Source organism: Oncorhynchus clarkii, chromosome 7 (genome assembly GCF_045791955.1).
Source record: "Oncorhynchus clarkii lewisi isolate Uvic-CL-2024 chromosome 7, UVic_Ocla_1.0, whole genome shotgun sequence".
Taxonomy (NCBI): domain Eukaryota; kingdom Metazoa; phylum Chordata; class Actinopteri; order Salmoniformes; family Salmonidae; genus Oncorhynchus; species Oncorhynchus clarkii.
In genome coordinates, this window is record NC_092153.1 from 68,597,834 (window position 1) to 68,618,915 (window position 21,082).

A 21,082-nucleotide genomic window follows, 5' to 3' on the forward strand; every position below is an offset into this window, starting at 1 on the left:
ACAGAAAGTAATCCATCAACCTGTACTCGGACCCTTAATGTACACATGGAAAGATACGAAAAGCCTACAGGGAAGGTATAATGCATTACAATGCGTGGCAATAATTTGCATAAGCACTTATTACACCCATATAACAATGTAAGATGTAACAAAGATAGATATTATCAACAATTTACTCATAATTTATAATACTGCAAATGCAAATGCGTGATACTGTGACATAATACAATATTGAAAGCACTCATATAGTTATTTAAAGTAATGTATGCACCCCCAGAATGCAATTACGTAGTTGAATAGTCTTGCCATAGGTTCACAATGAGGCCATCTAAAGCAAAACATGCCAATCTGGCAGGTTACGGGTTGTTTTCCTATACAGTAAACTAGCACGTTATCCACTGACACTATACTGCATTGTCGCGAATAAACCGCGCAGGATGTGCTGGGGGACTGCAGCGCAAGTGATGTGGAGCGCAAAACACGCCCCCTAGACGCTCGGCTGAAGTGTCTGCAGGGAAGAGGCAGGTAGGTCTATCGAGATACCTCAAAAAGTGTCCGCTCGCTCCTCTCTGTAGCTAAGGTAAGAACAAATGGCCATTTTACTTTTCCATTCAGTTATTAAGATCTAAAGACTTTGTTGTTGTGTCAGTGTTTTCAGTGTTTAGTCTAGGCTACATTATTAGAGAAAATAAAGTTGTTTGTAAAAATAAAATAGAGCATGTTATATAATTGAAATGAAGTGCTATCTCTGGCTTCAAGTAATGAACCATTTACTGTAGTTTCATATGGGCATAGTTTTCAACATCCACCTGATTTATCCATGTGTAAAAGGAATATGAACATTTTATGCACTGTTCTGAGGACCTATTGGATGGATGCTATCAGATGATCACCCGGATTCTTCCCACAGTGCTACTGGATATTATGAATGATCTGGAAAATACTTGTTTTTTGGATTCATTTTAAACTGGACAAAGCTTACAAAAAGAAATCTGCATGGAATGGACACACGACCAACTCCATGTATGGATTCTACCATGGTCTACCTACACTTTCTATGTTGCCTGATATGCCTGATGGCATTCAGAGAACTCAAGGGGGCTTAAGATACTTTTTTATTCAGATGCTGATTTAAAAATAAACAACCAGCTTGGTGAGAGTTTGCCTCATGTGAAGGTCAGGATGATAAGTAGACCAAGTTTTGGGGGTTTGTCAGGGAATCAGCAGTAATCTGTTTCCTGAATTGGCAGAGAAAGGAGAGAGAGGGGGGTAGAAAAGTAACCATTACTAGGCATTACAGCTCTAATCCTGCACCCCTTTGGGCCTTCTGTAAGTAATAGGTACAAACAAGCTTAGCCCAATCATGACTGACCTCATACTGAACATGCAAGCTTTGTGTAAGGAAAACAGGGTTGTATACAAAATGAAGGTATCTAACAGAGATATCCACCAAAGCCGTGGTCCCCAAACATTTTTTGTTTTGTGATCTACTTGAAGCCTTTCAAACTTTCTTGTGCCCAAACGATGTGTCTAGCCATATTAGTCCTAAGACGTGACCCAAGAGGAACTGGCTGTGACCTACCAGTGGGTCGGTCCCCAGTACTCACCCGCCATTTGTGAAACACTGGCCCAAAGTGTTTGGTCATGTTCTTTATGTGTGGTGAGGGTTGTCTTTACAAAAATTGATGTATATACATCTAAGACAGCCCAGTCTTAACGAGACAGAAGAGTAAACCTGCCTGTCTGTATGTTGTTGTTCCAGGAGCCTGCAGTGACGACAACATGGGTCGCAAAGAAATAACTTGCAGTTGGAAGAAAGTCACCAACAACATCAGAGATGTGTTCGAATTCAAACAAGCGCTGGGATCGTAAGTACTTTGTCTGATATGATTCGAGCCTGGAGGGTTTTCCTAGCCAGGTCAGTGTTTAAAACCACCACTTAATCATTCTAAGGGGACACTGTAGGCAAACCTTGGTGTCTAGGTTTTAATTTCATTTTAACTCTGTCTCTGTGCCTCAAGCCATTTAATGTGTTTTACGTTTATAACTAAAAGCACTTTTACTTTTGAGCAGGGCCCTCACACACCCAAACAATCTGAGGGGACATAAAGTATGGCTGGGCGGTGGTCTGAAGGGGGCTAGGCCCCCCGTCGGGAAGTTGGAGAATTTAGCACTTTTCATACACCTGAAGCAGCTTTTTCCTACAATCTAGAGCCATAATCATTATGATTAATTCTAGTCTATTTTCTTTATATCTAAGCATACCTCTTGAGCTGTCTGTATCCTCCTGACTGGTGTTTTCTTTTTGAAGAAACTAAATAGGCTTCTCTGCTAAAATCTGGGTAAAAGTTTAAAAGGAATGTGAATCTTATTCAGTACATTTAAGAATTGCTTGCCAGCCAGCATGACAGCTAAAATAGTTAGACAAGCTAGCTATTCTAACTTGATTGATAGCCTGAAATGGCTTCTTGGTACTGTAGCTAGTTATGATGTTGGGATATCAGGAACCTATCTGCCCAACAACAAAAACATTTAATTAATAAATAAATACACAGTACCAGTCAAAAGTTTGGACACACTTTCTCATTCCAGGGTTCTTCTTTATTTTTACTATTTTCTACATTGTATAATAATAGTGGAAACTATGAAATAACACAAATGGAAACATGTAGTAACCAAAAAAGTATTAAACAAATCTTCAAAGTAGCAAGACAGCTTTGCACACTCTTGGCATTCTCTCAACCAGCTTCATAAGGTAGTCAACTGGAATGCATTTCAATTAACAGGTGTGCCTTGTTAATTTGTGGAATTTCTTTCCTTCTTAATGCATTTGAGTAAATCAGTTGTTTTGACCAGGTAAGGGTGGTATACAGAAGAAGGCCCTATTTGGTAAAAGACCAAGTCCATATTATGGAAAGAACAGCTCAAATAAGCAAAGAAAATGACAGTCCATCATTACTTTAAGACATGAAGTTCTGTCAATCAGGAAAATGTCAATAACTTTGAAAGTTTCTTCAAGTGAAGTCGCAAAAACCATCAAGCACTGGGATGAAACAGGCTCTCATGAGGACCACCACAGGAAAGGAAGACCCAGTTACTTCTGTTGTAGAAGTTCATTAGAGTTACCAGCCTCAGAAATTGCAGCACAAAAAATATATATTTACAGAGTTCAAGTAACAGACACATCTCAACATCAACTACTCAGAGACTGCGTGAATCATGCCTTCATGGTTGAATTGCTGCAAAGAAAACACTACTAAAAGACCCCAATAAGAAGAGACTTGCTTGGGCCAAAAAACACGAGCAATGGACATTAGACCGGTGGAAGTCTGTCCTTTAGCGTGATAAGTCCAAATTTTAGATTTTTGTTTCCAACCGCCATGTCTTTATGAGATGCAGAGTAAGTGAACGAAGATCTCCGCATCTGTGGTTCCCACCATGAAGCATGGAGGAGGAGGTGTGATGGTGTGGGGGTGCTTAGCTGGTGACACTGTCTGTGATTTATTTAGAATTTAAGGAACGCTTAACCAACATGGCTACCACTGCATTCTGCAGCGATACCCCATCCCATCTGGTTTGCGCTTAGTTGGACTATCATTTGTTTTTCAACAGGACAATAACCCAACACACCTCCAGGCTGTGTAAGGGCTATTTGACCAAGAAGGAGAGTGATGAAGTGCTGCATCAGATGACATGGCCTCCACAATCACCCGACCTCAACCCAATTGAGAGGGTTCGGGATGAGTTGGACCACAGAGTGAAGGAAAAGCAGCCAACAAGTGCTCAACATATGTGGGAACTCCTTCAAGACTGTTGGAAAAGCATTCCAGGTGAAGCTGGTTGAGAGAATGCCAACAGTGTGCAAAGCTGTCATCAAGGCAATGGGTGTCTACTTTGAAGAATCTAAAATCTAGAATATATTTTGATTTGTTTAACACTTTTTTGGATACTACATGATTCCATGTGTTATTTCCTAATTTTGATGTATTCACTATTGTTTAGCTTTTGGGATAGTTCACATCATCTAATATGTAGAACCTACCTGGGTGATGCATGGCAGACATTTTTTGCTTGGTCGTTTTCAGTGGACCTTTGTTGCTGGGCAGCGACTCTTGTCAGCTTCTTAACTCAGAGAAAAGGGCCATTATTACATGATTGAGTGGATCTCCAGGAGACCTACTTTACCGGTTTCCAGAGAAGGATCCTAGTTTGGCACTATAATCCTGGACGGGCCTGAACATTCCACCCAGATTATCAGATTATCAGGACCCAGGTCAGGGCAGGTCTTCTTTATCAACTGAAGTGGAATACTCACACAATACAGCTTCTCTCTCTGTAGATATGGTTCAACTAGGACCCAAGTACAGACAATTCTTTAGAGATTTTAGAGATGAGATAGCAACAGTAACCAAAAGAGGACAGGACATTGAAAATGTAGTAAAAATGGTTAACTAATATCTGCCCAGTGTGTGAGCGTACATGTTTGGTTGTGTATTTGTGCCTGAGTGTGTGCTTGTCTGTCTGTGTGTGCGGCCATGTGTTCATTTGAGCTTGTGGGCGTGTGCACGTGTTGGTATTTGTTTTTGCAGTGTTTCCCCTAGGATTTTCTTCAGCATATAGGAAAACACTGGTGTTTTGTGTGTGTTTATACATTAAGCCCATGTGTTTGAATGTACAGTATGTGTGGGGTATAGGGGGCTTTATGACTGTTTCAGAGTCTGTTGTGCTTTGCGAAATCAAATAGAAGGAACAGCGTTGTCCAGTTGTCCACACAATGCTGATATCTGCAGAGTGAGAGTGGTATGTCTGCTGGCCCCTGGCCTGTTTATCTGAGGCTCCTGCTCAACTCATCAGCCTCTCCTCAAGCAGCTTATACTCCAGAACATCCCTGGCTGTGAATGAGAGGCTGACGTTGAGAGAGAGGTGTGAGCCAGGCAGGTGTGCAATGACGTCATTATAGCTCAGGAACATCCTAACTCTGTTATAGGATTAGGGGCCTGGGATTGTGTGTCTGTGTGTTTACTGTGTGAGGGAATGTGTGTGCCTGCATGTCTGCATGTGTGAGTTTGAGTGTGAATTTAAGTATCTGTATGTGTGTGTTCATCAGACCTGGGTTCAGTTAGTATAATTTTCTTTCAAATACGTTAAGTGTCTGATGGAGCCTTTTAGGAATATCAGATGAGAGGAATTTGCACTTTTGGAACTAGTATATTGGTCCCATTTTGCCAGGAAGCCAAGTGGCAAGCTCAATCAAAGTGTTTGAAAGAAAACAAATAGTGCAGTATTTAAACCCAGGCCTAGTTGTGTCTGTATGTATGTCTGTCTCTCCCAGACAGTGATGTCTTTGGGCACAAACACACTCATTGCATCGGTTTCACAGGTGTCGGAATGTGACGGTCAGGCCCAGAGTGTCTGCTAAACAGAGGATTACCCTCACCTTGATCTCCTCCAAACAGGGAAATCAGCAGATGGAGGGTAGATCCATTTTGAGTCTTAGGATCCTTTTGGCTTCCTCCCACGCATTAAAACTAACTTCTCTCCTGATGTCATGTTATGGCTGGGGTGTTTGTTTGGTCTGACGAAGAAACAACCCACCCTGCTCAGGGTTCATCCAGGGTTGACTGTGCTAGGTCAGACAGAGACAAACAGACACAATGAACAAATTTAAGACCACAATGGAAATAAGCCTCCGGGCTTTATTGTGTTTTTATCGGCAATCGTTTTTTATGTATGTTATGTTGTCTCCCGCTTGAGCAGACTACTACTTTTAATGATCTAATCAGTTCAATCAATCAATCAATCAATCATTTTAGGGGTCCCTGTCCTGAGCTTCAGGCTGGGTTATGTAAAGTGCTTGAGCACTAGTCCTGCCCTGCTGCTATTCTCAGGCCTCAGGAGCACAGGCCTCAGGAGCACAGGCCATACCTGAGCCTCTATCTGGGACACCCTCGTCTCGTTCCTAGCTGTGTGTCAGCTATGAGCCTGGCTAGTGAGGCTGGGTGGTGGTGACTCCACCTACAGCACATAACATTAGGTAGTCTAGCTGTTAGAGTGTTGGGCCAGTAACCGAAAGGTCGCTGGTTCGAGAACCAGAGCCGATAACTTGAAAAATCTATCGATGTACCCTTGAGCAAGGGACTTAACCCTAATTTCCTCCACGGGCGCCTTACTACTACTACTACTACTAACCTTTTTCTCTTTCTGTCTGTGTGGGTGTGTAGGGGTTCGTTCTCCGAGGTGTATTTGGTGCGAGAGAAGAAGACAGGAAACCTGTACGCCCTGAAGTGTCTGAAGAAAAAACACCTCAGCTGTAGCAACCTAGAGAACGAGATCACTGTGCTGAAGAAGTGAGTACACGCACGCAGACACACACGCTCATACTCTTCAACACTCTCACACCTGAACAAGTTAACATCACATATCTCTCAATCTTCCTCTCAGGATAAGACATGACAATGTGATTGGACTGGAAGATTTCTATGAGACTCAGACACACTATTACCTCGTTATGCAGCTGTGAGTGAAAACCCTTATCACTACATAAGCTAAATACATGTATTAGCCTACAGATAAATGTTACTATTTTAGAGAACTTGCTATATTAGTCGGGTGTTTAATAAGGGTTGTAAATGCTGGTGATGAGAATGGTGATGATGATTATGTTGATGATGGTGATGCCAAAGATGATAATGTTTATGGTGATGACGAGGATGTTTATGGTGATGACGAGGATGTTTATGGTGATGATGCGGATGATGATGGTGAATATGGTGGGGAGATTCTGATGTGTGTGTGTTCTTTCCTAGGGTGTCTGGTGGAGAGCTGTTTGACCGTATCATAGATCGGGGGGTGTACACAGAGAAGGACGCCAGCCAGCTGGTCCGCCAAGTACTGCAAGCGGTCAACTACCTTCACGAGAACAGCATAGTGCACAGGGACCTCAAGGTGTGTTACACACACACAGTCAACATACCTGGTAGAGAGTGGGGATCAAAGTACATTTTAATGTAGCTAAAAGGTAAATAAATAATATACAATTTGCCACTCCAAACATATTTCACACACGTTACTATATCATCAGTGGTGTATTGGATTTGCACTTTTTACTAGAAAATGCATTGAAAGTATAGGGAGCGTTACTTTACTCACAGCGAACCTTGAACCCATCTATTTTTTGTATACCATGTTGAGAGAACAGTTCCTCTGCCGCTTGTTGACCCTCTCCCCCTCTGTTTCCCTGTGTGTGAGAGCAGCCAGAGAACCTGCTATACTTCGACTCAGACGAGAACTCCAAGATCATGATCAGTGACTTCGGCCTGTCCAAGATGTCCGACCACGGAGTGATGTCCACAGCCTGCGGCACGCCAGGATATGTTGGTGAGAGAGTGTGTGTGTCAAATCAAGTCAAATTTGTCACATGTGCTGAACAGGTGTAGACTTTACCGTGAAAAGCTTGCTTACGAGCCCTTCCCAATGATGCAGAGGGCTCGTAAGCAAGCATTTCACAGTAAAGTCTACACTGTTGTATTCAACGCATGTGACCAATGCGATTTCATTTAATGCAGATGTGCAGCAAGTGTGTGTTAGATGGTTGGTCATTGAAATAGAGAGTAAAGCTTCATTGCACCGCTAGATAGTATTAGCATGGTATCTAACCCTGTTTATATTTGATCCTCTACAGCCCCTGAAGTTCTGGCTCAGAAACCCTACAGCAAGGCTGTGGACTGCTGGTCCATAGGAGTCATCACATATATCCTGTGAGTGCCTATCTAGGACTTCTAGATCTATATCTGCCAGCACCTCCTCTCAACCCTTTCATAGTATCAGGATGACTGCATTGTGAGATGGTAGTTCTATATCACTTTTGGGAAAAGTTATTGTAATTCTATGTTAACTCTTTAAAAACTACTCTATGTTCCCCCTCTCTCTCTGTGTGACAGGCTGTGTGGCTACCCTCCCTTCTTTGAGGACAACGAGACACGTCTGTTCGCTAAGATCATGAGGGCCGACTACGCTTTCCACTCGCCTTTTTGGGATGACATCTCTGAGTCAGGTAAGACAAATACCACCACATCAACAACAAGGGTATTTAAAGTGGAACTGACAGCATTTTAGCAACATGAAATCTTATTCAAATCGGTTCATATACACCTCCAAGAAGAATAGGACACCTTTTTTTTTACATTTTCTGACAAGCGAGCACTTAGATATGGTCGTTTTCATAAATTCATAGAATGTTTGGGAATGACGTTGTAATGAGTACGATGGGAGACAGAGTGTTGGTTTCAAGCGCAGGGCGCAGCAGGTGTTTATTACTAATAAAGGACCACAGGAGAAGGCAGGTAGCTGGGTCCAGGGGCAGGCAGAAGGTCATACACAGGAGGAGGTAGGTAGCTGGGTCCAGGGGCAGGCAGAAGGTCATACACAGGAGGAGGCAGGCAGAAGGTCATACACAGGAGGAGGTAGGTAGCTGGGTCCAGGGGCAGGCAGAAGGTCATACACAGGAGGAGGCAGGCAGAAGGTCATACAGAGGAGGAGGCAGGTAGCTGGGTCCAGGGGCAGGCAGAAGGTCAGACACAGGAGGAGGCAGGTAGCTGGGTCCAGGGGCAGGCAGAAGGTCATACACAGGAGGAGGCAGGCAGAAGGTCATACACAGGAGGAGGTAGGTAGCTGTGTCCAGGGGCAGGCAGAAGGTCATACACAGGAGGAGGCAGGTAGCTGGGTCCAGGGGCAGGCAGAAGGTCATACACAGGGACTCCAACAAGGTAACAGTACAGGCAGGGAAAAGGGTAGTAACGTAGTCCGGGAGATCAGGCAAGAGGTTGACAGGAAATCTAATAGGCAAAAGTACAGGCAGGGTGGTGTCGTTAGTGAGGATGGCCAAAAACTACGATACACGGGAGGACTAATACGGAACTAAACAGAGCTCCGAATAGAATGTGTACCAAAACAAACAATACCTCACAATGATGGGGTGCAAAGAACTGAACTAAATAGTGTGTGTAAATGACATACAGGTGTGTGAACAGGTGATCAGAATTCAGGTGATTGGGATCTGGAGAGTTATCTATGTGGGATCTATGTGTTTGAGAGTGTGGGCTGGAAAGTGAGCTGCGTTCAGGGGATCTATGTGTTTGAGAGTGTGAGTTGGAAGCAGACATTACAGATGTAGAGTAAGGCATTTGTGAAAATTCTATAGCAATATAGAGTGTGAAAGCATCCGTGCTTTTGGACACTAATAGACACTGCAGGAAATAAAACCGAATAAAAACATTTGCCCAAGAGATAAGAAGCAGTGCTTGACTTGGGAAGAAGCTCACCGGAGCTGGGTACTGGCACCTCAAATGTTCTACTGCTTGAGCTCCTCTTCCTCTTATAGAATATTAGCTCAAAAGTATTGTGGAGCTCCTGCATTTCAATATCAACAGTACCAACACCCAAAATTAGTACCTGAACCTATTTCAGTCCAAGTCAAGCACTGATAGGCCTTTTTTATGACGTTTCCACAGGATCAGAGCATGACCTTTTTCCCTTTCAGGGGTTATCGAAAGGGAGAGAGCTGGAAAGATTTTTCAAATACATTGAGGAACTATTGTAATTCTCAATGGATGTAAAAACAGACATGGTTTGCTTGCTGTTTGAGGTGAAGAAAACATTACTTTGAAAAGCTCCACAGATCATTAGTGGTGGTGCGTTAAGCCAATCTTTACTTTTCTCTTTATTTTTTACTATTTTCTACAATGTAGAATAATAGTGAAGACATCAAAACTATAAAATAACACATGGAATCAGTTAGAAACCAACAAAGTGTTAAACAAATCAAAATCTATTTTATATTTGAGATTGTTCAAAGTAGCCCCCTTTTGCCTTGATGACAGCTTTTTACATTCTTGGCATTCTCTCAACCAGCTGGGATGGGGTATCGCTGCAGAATGCTGTGGTAGCCATGCTGGTTAAGTGTGCCTTGAATTCTAAATAAATCACAGACAGTGTCACCAGCAAAGCACCAACACACCTCCTCCTCCATGCTTCACGGTGGGAACTAGAGGTCGACCGATTATGATTTTTCAATGCCGATACCAATACCAATTACCGACCCAAAAAAGCCGATACCGATTAATCGGACGATTTTTAAATATATATTTGTAATAATGACAATTACAACAATACTGAATGAACACTTTTATTTTAACTTAATATAATACATAAATAAAAATCTACTTAGTCCCAAATAAATAATGAAACATGTTCAATTTGGTTTAAATAATGCAAAAACACAGTGTTGTAGAAGAAAGTAAAAGTGCAATATGTGCCATGTAAAAAAGCTAGCGTTTAAGTTCCTTGCTCAGAACATGAGAACATATGAAAACTGGTGGTTCCTTTTAACATTAGTCTTCAATGTTCCCAGTTAAGAAGTTTCTAGTTATTATTGGAATTATAAGACTATTTATCTCTATACCATTTGTATTTCATATACCTTTAACTATTGAATGTACTTATAAGCACTATAGTATTGCCAGCCTAATCTCAGGAGTTGATAGGCTTGAAGTCATAAACAGAGCTGTGTTTCAAGCATTGCGAAGAGCTGCTGGCAAAACGCACGAAAGTGTTGTTTGAATGAATGCTTACGAGCCTGCTGGTGCCTACCATCGCTCAGTCAGACTGCTCTATCAAATCATAGACTTAATTCTAACATAATAACACTCAGAAATACGAGCCTTAAGTCATTAATATGGTCGAATCCAGAAACTCTCATTTAGAAAACAAAACATTTATTATTTCAGTGAAATACGGAACCGTTCCATCTTTTATCTAACGGATGGCATCCCTAAGTCTAAATATTGCTGTTACATTGCACAACCTTCAATGTTATGTCATAATTACGTACAATTCTGGCAAATTCGTTCGCAATGAGCCAGGTGACCCAAACTGTTGCATATACCTTGACTCTGCGTGCAATGAACGCAAGAGAAGTGACACAATTTCACCTGGTTAATATTGCCTGCTAACCTTTATTTTAGCTAAATATGAAGGTTTAAAAATATATACTTCTGTGTATTGATTTTAAGAAAGGCATTGATGTTTATGGTTAGGTACATGTTGGAGCAACGACAGTCCTTTTTCGCTAATGCGCACCTCATCGATTATATGCAACGCAGGACATGCTAGATAAACTAGTAATATCATCTAGTGATTATGATTGATTGTTTTTTATAAGATAAGTTTAATGCTAGTTAGCAACTTACCTTGGCTTCTTACTGCATTCTCGTAACAGGCAGGCTCCTCGTGAGGGAGGTGGTTAGAGCGTTGGACTAGTTAACCGTAAGGTTGCAAGATTGAATCCCTGAACTGACAAGGTAAAAATCTGTCATTCTGCCCCTGAACAAGGCATTTAACCCACCGTTCCTAGGCCGTCATTGAAAATAAGAATTTTTTCTTAACTGACTTGCCTCGTTAAATAAAGTTGTAACATAAAATTTGTATTAAAAAAAATTGTCGTACAAAAATACCGATTTCCGGTTGTTATGAAAACTTGAAATCGGCCCTAATTATTCGGCCATTTTTGAAATCAGACACTGTGCTGGGATTAACAGCAAGTTTATCTTTAAAATGGTGTAAATACTTGTATGTTTGAGGATTTTTAATTATGAAGTTTCTGTTTGGCGCCCTGCACTTTCACTGGCTGTATTGATCCCGTTAACGGGATCTCCGCCGTAAGAAGTTAATGCTAGATAGCAACTTACCATGGCTCCTTGCTGCACTCGCGTAACAGGTGGTCAGGTCAGCCTGCCTGTAAGGGATCTCGTCCTCCCCCAATACATTTTTGGGGCTGCCTCTCAGGCTTCCAGCCACGCCGCCGTGCTGCCTCCTCATACCACCGCCTCTCGGCTTTCGCTGCCTCCAGCTCAGCCTTGGGGCGGCAATATTCTCCAGCCTGTGCCCATGGTCCCTTGCCGTCCAGAATCTCCTCCCAAGTCCAGGAGTCCTGCGATCGCTGCTGCTGCCCATTACCACGCTGCTTGGTCCCTTTGTGGTGGGTGTTTCTGTAAGTGATCTCGTCCTCCTCTTCTGAGGAAGAGTAGCGAGAAGGATCGGAGGACTAAAACGCAGCGTGGTAAGTGTCCATAATTTAATGAAGCAAAATGAACACTGAACAAAAACAATAAACAACAAACGAACAGTCCCGTAAGGTGAATGACAAAACACTAAACAGGAAATAAACACCCACGAAACCCAGGTGGAAAAAGGCTACCTAAGTATGATTCTCAATCAGAGACAACTAACAAAACCTGCCTCTGATTGAGACCCATACTAGGCCAAACACAAAAACCAACATAGAAAAACAAATAGACTGCCCACCCCAACTCACGCCCTGACCATACTAAAACTAAAACTCACGCCCTGACCCCCCCCCCAAAGGTGCGGACTCCGGCCGCAAAACCTGAACCTATAGGGGAGGGTCTGGGTGGGCGTCTGTCCGCGGTGGCGGCTCTGGCGCGGGACGTGGACCCCACTTCACCATAGTTTTTGTCCGCCTCCTCAACCGCCCCCATGGCCTCTTATGAGCTGCGACCCTCGCCGCCGACCTCGGACTGGGGACCCTCGCCACGGGCTGGTACGTGGAGGTGGCACCGGACAGACCGGACCGTGAATGCGCACTGGAGCTCTTGAGCACCGAGCCTGCCCAACCTTACCTGGTTGAATGCTCCCCGTAGCCAGGCCAGTGCGGCGAGGTGGAATAGGCCGCACTGGGCTGTGCTGGCGAACCGGGGACACCATGCGTAAGGCTGGTGCCATGTACACCGGCCCGAGGAGACGCACTGGAGACCAGATGCGCTGAGCCGGCTTCATGGCACCTGGCTCGATGCCCACTCTAGCCCGGCCGATACGAGGCACTGGGATGTACCGCACCGGGCTATGCACACGCACCGGGGACACCGTGCGCCTCACGGCATAACACGGTGCCTGCCCGGTCCCTCTCTCTCTCCGGTAAGCACGGGAAGTTGGCGCAGGTCTCCTACCTGCCTTCGCCACACTCCCCGTGTGCCTCCCCCAATACATTTTTGGGGCTGCCTCTCGCTGCCTCCAGCTCAGCCTTGGGGCGGCGATATTCTCCAGCCTGTGCCCATGGTCCCTTGCCGTCCAGAATCTCCTCCCAAGTCCAGGAGTCCTGCGATCGCTGCTGCTGCCCATTACCACGCTGCTTGGGTCCCTTTGTGGTGGGTGTTTCTGTAAGGGATCTCGTCCTCCTCTTCTGAGGAAGAGTAGCGAGAAGGATCGGAGGACCAAAACGCAGCGTCGTAAGTGTCCATAATTTAATGAAGCAAAATGAACACTGAACAAAACCATAAACAACAAACGAACAGTCCCATAAGGTGAATGACAAAACACTAAACAGGAAATAAACACCCACGAACGGCTACCTAAGTATGATTCTCAATCAGAGACAACTAACAACATCTGCCTCTGATTGAGACCCGTATTGACTGACCTTCATGTCTTAAAGCAATGATGGACTGTAGTTTCTCTTTGCTTATTTGAGCTGTTCTTGCCATAATATGGAATTGGTCTTTTACCAAATAGGGCTATCTCTGTATACTACCCCTACCTTCTCATAACTGATTGGCTCAAACGTGTTAAGAAGGAAAGAAATTCCACAAATTAACTTTCATCAAGGCGCACTTGTTAATTGAAATGCATTCCAGTTGACTACCTCATGAAGCTGGTTGAGAGAATGCCAAGAGTGTGCAAAGCCGTCATCAAGGGAAAGGGTGGCTGCTTTGAAGAATCGCAAACATAAAATACAGTGCCTTGCGAAAGTATTCGGCCCCCTTGAACTTTGCGACCTTTTACCACATTTCAGGCTTCAAACATAAAGATATAAAACTGTATTTTTTTGTGAAGAATCAACAACAAGTGGGACACAATCGTGAAGTGGAACGACATTTATTGGATATTTCAAACTTTTTTAACAAATCAAAAACTGAAAAATTGGGCGTGCAAAATTATTCAGCCCCTTTACTTTCAGTGCAGCAAACTCTCTCCAGAAGTTCAGTGAGGATCTCTGAATGATCCAATGTTGACCTAAATGACTAATGATGATAAATACAATCCACCTGTGTGTAATCAAGTCTCCGTATAAATGCACCTGCACTGTGATAGTCTCAGAGGTCCGTTAAAAGCGCAGAGAGTATCATGAAGAACAAGGAACACACCAGGCAGCTCCGAGATACTGTTGTGAAGAAGTTTAAAGCCGGATTTGGATACAAAAAGATTTCCCAAGCTTTAAACATCCCAAGGAGCACTGTGCAAGCGATAATATTGAAATGGAAGGAGTATCAGACCACTGCAAATCTACCAAGACCTGGCCGTCCCTCTAAACTTTCAGCTAATACAAGGAGAAGACTGATCAGAGATGCAGCCAAGAGGCCCATGATCACTCTGGATGAACTGCAGAGATCTACAGCTGAGGTGGGAGACTCTGTCCATAGGACAACAATCAGTCGTATATTGCACAAATCTGGCCTTTATGGAAGAGTGGCAAGAAGAAAGCCATTTCTTAAAGATATCCATAAAAAGTGTCGTTTAAAGTTTGCCACAAGCCACCTGGGAGACACACCAAACATGTGGAAGAAGGTGCTCTGGTCAGATGAAACCAAAATTGAACTTTTTGGCAACAATGCAAAACGTTATGTTTGGCGTAAAAGCAACACAGCTGAACACACCATCCCCACTGTCAAACATGGTGGTGGCAGCATCATGGTTTGGGCCTGCTTTTCTTCAGCAGGGACAGGGAAGATGGTTAAAATTGATGGGAAGATGGATGGAGCCAAATACAGGACCATTCTGGAAGAAAACCTGATGGAGTCTGCAAAAGACCTGAGACTGTGACGGAGATTTGTCTTCCAACAAGACAATGATCCAAAACATAAAGCAAAATCTACAATGGAATGGTTCAAAAATAAAAATATCCAGGTGTTAGAATGGCCAAGTCAAAGTCCAGACCTGAATCCAATCGAGAATCTGTGGAAAGAACTGAAAACTGCTGTTCACAAATGCTCTCCATCCAACCTCACTGAGCTCGAGCTGTTTTGCAAGGAGGAATGGGGAAAAAAAATCAGTCTCTCGATGTGCAAAACTGATAAAGACATACCCCAAGCGACTTACAGCTGTAATCGCAGCAAAAGGTGGCGCTAAAAAGTATTAACTTAAGGGGGCTGAATAATTTTGCACGCCCAATTTTTCAGTTTTTGCTTTGTTAAAAAAGTTTGAAATATCCAATAAATGTCGTTCCACTTCATGATTGTGTCCCACTTGTTGTTGATTCTTCACAAAAAAATACAGTTTTATATCTTTATGTTTGAAGCCTGAAATGTGGCAAAAGGTTGCAAAGTTCAAGGGGGCCGAATACTTTCGCAAGGCACTGTATATTTTGATTTGTTTTAACACTTTCTTGTTTACTAGATGATTTCATATGTGTTATTTCACAGTTTTGATGTCTTCACTATTATTCTACAATGTAGAAAATAGTAAAAAAAAATTAAGAAAAACCATTGAATGAGTAGGTGTGTCCAAACTTATGTCTGGTACTGAATCATAAAACACGGGACGAGATGTTAAAAACTGTCCATTGTGCCAATAGATGGAATGCACTCGCATGAGATTTGCCGTGATGTTGACAGAGTGGCATGGGAGGTTTATTTCTTAGACTGGGTTAAGATGTCAATTTTGGGACACATCCTCAGTAGTGTGCCTTCGAATCAGTGGGTGTTTCGGCCTTTAATCACTAAACACTCTCATCAAAGGTGGCCAGCTAAAGGGTGATCAAGCCTTAGCTTGTGTCCCATGCCCAATTAAGATGTCCCACGGGACTATGCAAGGCAGGGGCGTCCTCTTCCCTGAGCCAGTCCTACAGCTGACCGCATACCTCATATGCCCTCCTCAAGTTGGAGGGATCTGAATTGGGTTCTTAGGTGGGGGTGGGGGGTCATGAAGTTATAGCCCAGCAAGGGTCCTTCCGTTTGATCCAGATCCACTGGCTGCCTCTTTCAGCTGCTTGAGAAACTGCTCTGACGGTCTGCCGCAGAGCCTGTCCATGGATTCCAAGTTCTTTCAGCAACCTGATGGTGGAAGAAGCCACGAATCCTCTGCATCCCACTTCAACTGGCCAGACTTTTGCATTCCAGCCACGCTGAGTTGCGTCTGCTGCCAACTCTGTGTAACGCAGTTTCTTACGCTCGTAGGCCTCTTCAACAGAGTTTTCCCACGGGACTGTGAGCTCTATGATGTACACAGCCTTTTGTGAAGGGGACCAGAGTACCATGTCTGGCCTAAGGTTGGTAGAAGCAATCTCAGGTGGAAAAATTAGTTGCTGGCCAATATCGACAAGCATCTTCCAGTCCCGGGCCATGGCTAGGTGTCCAGTTTCTGGCTTTGTAGGAGGATACTTGGGCCTTTTCTGTCCCTCCCGGATGAATGTTGTTGTTTTGACGGGATTGCTTGTTTTTGGAGGTAATGAATTGGTTGCACTCCTCTTGGTCTCAAGTGCTGCAGCCAGGCTCTTGAGGACCTGATTGTGCCTCCAGGTGTAGCGGCCTTGTGAGAGGCTGGTCTTGCAACCTGTCATTATATGCCTGAGAGTCGCTGGAGCTGGGCAGAGGGGGCAGGTCGAGTCCTCGCCATACCATTGATGTAGATTTTTTGGTGATGGAAGCACATCATAAACAGCTCTTATGATGAAGCTGATGTTGCTTGCCTCCATTTGCCAAAGCTCACTCCAGTTGATCTTTCTCCTCTCCAGGCCTTCCCACCGCGTCCATTGCCCTTGTTTAGCAAGAGAGACAGCCTTTGCACTTCTTGCAGTCTCCTCCTGTCTGCGCACCTCCTCGACCACCAGCTTCCTGCGTTCAGATGCTGTTGCCTTATGGAACGTTGGTTTGCTTGCTGCCAGGCCAAAGCCTCCTCTTCCATGCTGGATATTCCCCACAATGTCTTGGTGTCTCAGGGCTGATGTTGCTTGCTGCACAGCCTTGGATGATGTCCATTTCCGTCCAGTTTGTATGGGAGGTGCAGCCTTGCTAATGGTCTGGTCTTTGGAGTCCTTCAATGTCATCTGAAGTCTTACTTTAGAGCACTTGTACTCCTCCGTTAGACTTGTAAGAGGTAGTTCAAGGACCCCTTTGCCATAGAGGCCGATGTTACTCAAGCATCGTGGGACACCCAGCCATTTCTTCACGTATGAGGTAATGGTTCGCTCCATCTTCTCCACTGTTGTTATTGGGACCTCATAGACGGTGAGTGGCCACATTACACGGGGGAGAAGTCCAAACTGTAGGCACCAAAGCTTGAGCCTCCCAGGCAGTATATATTAAAGATATTCATAATTTTTAGAAGGCTGAAAGTTCCATGTCAGTTGTTGATGTTTCTGTCTGTCTCTGTTTCCATAGCGAAAGACTTCATCCGGAACATGATGCAGAAGCACCCTAACAAACGGTTCACCACAGAACAGGCCCTCAGACACCCCTGGTGAGTCACACACACAGATCCAGGATCAGCCTATCCTCTGCTCATCTTAACTATAACCATCAGAAGAGGAAAATAGAAAACTGACCTCAGATCAGTGTCTAGGTAGCTCACTCTTTCCTGTTTATTACTAGTTCCTGGTGACCCTATCAATGTCATTTCCTGTTGCAGGGTCATTGGAAAGACAGCGAGGGATCAGGACATCTATAAATCAGTCAGCATGCAGATCCAGAGGAACTTTGCCAAGTCCAAATGGAGGGTGAGCAACATACAGTATGCTAGCATACATACATTTATTATATTATTATTATTAACAAAACCCGATTATTTATACAAACATATCAATGCTAATATTCCTGTGTGTTTGTGTGTGTTACAGCAAGCCTTCAACGCCACAGCAGCCATCAAACACATAAAGAAGCTGCAGTTGGCCCACGCCGACCCCGACGCCCCTCTCCCTCCCATCCCTGCCATAGCCATCAACCCCTGCAACTCCCAGAATCCCCTGCGGGGTGTCAACAACATCACCACAGAGGATGTTGACTCCACCAGCAACCTCCCAATCCCAATGTGTCACATGACCCCTCCAGAGGCACAGTACCGGGGCCTGAGAGCCAGTCACAGCGAGCCCATGCACGCGCCGGTCGTCATGGAGACATATAACGCAGAGAATTGCTCCTCATTCACGGCAGCTAAGAGGTGAGTCCAAGTGGACTGAGTGGAGGGGAATGTAGGGGGGGGTTCAGATATGTCCACTAAGTGTAGAATCTGTGGTTCTGAAGGCTCTGCTTTTTAATGTCGTGTTTCAGCTGTGACGCCATGGACAGGGCGACCAATAGGAATGGCCAGACGATGCAAACTGGGGTGTGTTCTGTCATGTGATTGGTTGATTGGCCTGAGGATCAATTCAACTACGTCAAGGTAAATTGGTCTCATATACACAATGCATGTTCTTTTGAATACACTCATGCACACAATAAACAAAATACAGTAAGTTGATAGGAAAACACCCAACTTTCTCACTTTAATTATATGAATCTTCATGTGAACCCCCCTTCTCTCTCTCCAGTGTTTCTGCAGTGTTGCAGTCAAGAAGTTTGAGCCACTCCTTGCTGCTCTACAGGTGTCTGTCTGCTGCCTCCTGCTGGTTCATTTCTGTAGTGCTCTTCTGAGATTTCCAGGGGCCCATAGCAAGGACCCGGGGCCTGAACCTTCTCCAGAGGAGAACATAGGTAGACCTGGGGTTCATACCCAATTACAGTGCAGTACATTTACACTCACGCACAAATGTATGCACTCACACACACAAATGCAAACTTTAATTTCTCTGACCCAAGCTACTGTCGATGAAGCTTTTGAAGTGTACATTCTGTCATGCAGTACCAGTCAAAAGTTTGGACACACCTACTCATTCAAGGGTTTTTCTTTATTTTTACTGTTTTCTACATTGTAGAATAATAGTGAAGATGTCAAAACTATGAAATAACACATATGGAATCAAGTAGTAACCAAAACAAGTGTTAAACAAATCAAAACATATTTTGCGCACTCTTGACATTCTCTCAACCAGCTTCACCTGGAATGCTTTTCCAACAGTCTTGAAGGAGTTCCCACATATGCTGAGCACTTGTTAGCTGCTTTTCCTTCAATCATCCCAAACCCTCTCAATTGGGTTGAGGTCTGGTGATTGTGGAGGCCAGGTCATCTGATGCAGCACTCCATCACTCTCCTTCTTGGTCAAGTAGCCCTGTCACAGCCTGAAGGTGTGTTTTGGGTCATTGTTCTATTGAAAACAAATGATAGTCCCACTAAGCGCAAACCAGATGGCGTATCGCTTCAGAATGCTGTAGTAGCCATGCTGGTTAAGTTTGCCTTGAATTCTAAATAAATCACTGACAGTGTCACCAGCAAAGCATCATCACACCCCCTCCTCCATTCTTCACAGTAGGAACTACACATGCAGAAATCATCCGTTCACCTACTCTGCGTCTCAGAAAGACACGGCGGTTGGAAACAAAAATCTCAAATTTGGACTTATCAGACCAAAGAACAGATTTCCACCGGTCTAATGTCCATTGCTCGTGTTTCTTGTCCCAAGCAAGTCTCTTCTTCTTATTGGTGTCCTTTAGTAGTGGTTTCTTTGCAGAAATTTGACAATGAAGGCCTGATTCACACAGTCTCCTCTGAACAGTTAATGTTGAGATCTGTCTTGTTACTTGAACTCTGTGAAGAATTTATTTGGGCTGCAATTTCTGAGGCTGGTAACTCTAATGAACTTATCCTCTGCAGCAGAAGTAACGCTGGGTCCTCTTGAGTGCCAGTTTCATCAACTTTCAATGTAAATGCATTCCAGGTGACTACCTCATGAAGCTGGGTGAGCGAATGAAAAGAGTGTGCAAAGCCGAAGGGTGGCTTCTTTGAAGAATCTAAAATCTAAAATATATTTTTATTTGTTAAACACTTTTTTGGTTATTACATGATTCCGTATGTGTTATTTCATAGTTTTGATGTCTTCACTACTATTATACAATGTAGAAAATAGTCAAAATAAAGAAAAACCCTTGAATGAGTAGGTGTGTTCAAACTTTTGACTGGTCCTGTATTTGCAATGTATATTTGTCTATGACTAATGGTTATTGACCTATGGAAAACAAATGTGTGTGTGTGTATATATATATATATATATATATATATATATATATATATACACACATATGTATATATATATACACACACACACATTATATATATACACATATGTGTGTGTGTGTGTGTATGTGTGTATATATATATATATATATATATATATATATATATATATATATATATATGTGTGTGTGTATATATATATATGTGTATATGTGTATATATATATATATATATATATATATATATATATATACTTTTTTTTGCTGATATGATAGCTGTGACAGCTAGATTCTAATTCATTAATTCATTGGCTTTGGCTACTTTATGTGATGTTGTCTGGACTGAATCAAGCTTTGTTGTTCTTTCACTCACATCTGAAACTAATAATGGATCAGGAGAAACATGGAAACCTGGTAAAATAATGGTTTCATGGAAAAGTTTATGAATACTGTACAACATATTCAAGGAGAAGGGTTTCGAGATGTCATTGATCAAGTGTTATGTATTTTTATATGGACTGAATTCTTTTTTTATCTTCTATAATCCTAAATGTAAGGCTTTTGACTGTTATGAAGCTTGCCGACAGGTTTGAATGTCATTGACAGGTCTCACTATTTGAATCCTGACACCCATGTCATAACACACTGACTTTAGGGCGAGAAGGGTTTGGAGGGCTGTCGTTTCTCTGTGTAAGAGAAGATGGTTACACCACTTAAAGTTGGTCTGTGCACTAACACCACTTTACATACAGGGTTAAATGATATGTGCCACTTTTATGCCATAAGCTGCTATAGACTTCCTGTTGTTTTTGACGATGCCATGGTACCTGTATGACTGGAGATGCTCATATCTTATAACCACCGGCACTATACTTTGCGTCTTTGTTTTGTTTCTTCATAAAACAAATTAT

The 21,082-nt window shown here is 43.3% G+C and overlaps 1 protein-coding gene across 2 annotated transcripts; it reads left to right on the top strand.

Annotated features, from left to right (window-relative positions):
- The first annotated feature begins 212 nt into the window (after window positions 1-212).
- Window positions 213-18,958, top strand: LOC139413747 (calcium/calmodulin-dependent protein kinase type 1D-like). Of its 2 annotated transcripts, none has more exons than XM_071161475.1 (13): window positions 213-580; window positions 1,763-1,868; window positions 6,222-6,347; window positions 6,442-6,516; window positions 6,807-6,945; window positions 7,254-7,377; window positions 7,682-7,757; window positions 7,941-8,053; window positions 17,448-17,526; window positions 17,695-17,782; window positions 17,903-18,222; window positions 18,333-18,444; window positions 18,593-18,958. In XM_071161475.1, the coding sequence occupies exons 2-12, from the start codon at window positions 1,783-1,785 to the stop codon at window positions 18,403-18,405; spliced, it is 1,299 nt and encodes a 432-aa protein (XP_071017576.1). In that variant the 5' UTR covers window positions 213-580; window positions 1,763-1,782; the 3' UTR covers window positions 18,406-18,444; window positions 18,593-18,958. The 2 variants fall into 2 exon arrangements, with proteins under 2 accessions (XP_071017576.1, XP_071017575.1); XM_071161474.1 differs by lacking the exon at window positions 213-580 and adding an exon at window positions 880-1,660.
- Window positions 18,959-21,082: the final 2,124 nt, after the last annotated feature.

Excerpts from the sequence above, each read along its gene's own strand:
- LOC139413747 (XM_071161474.1), top strand. Across the intron at positions 1,869-6,221 it reads TTCAAACAAGCGCTGGGATC|GGGTTCGTTCTCCGAGGTGT; the intron begins GTAAGTACTTTG and ends GTGGGTGTGTAG. Across the intron at positions 6,946-7,253 it reads TAGTGCACAGGGACCTCAAG|CCAGAGAACCTGCTATACTT; the intron begins GTGTGTTACACA and ends GTGTGAGAGCAG.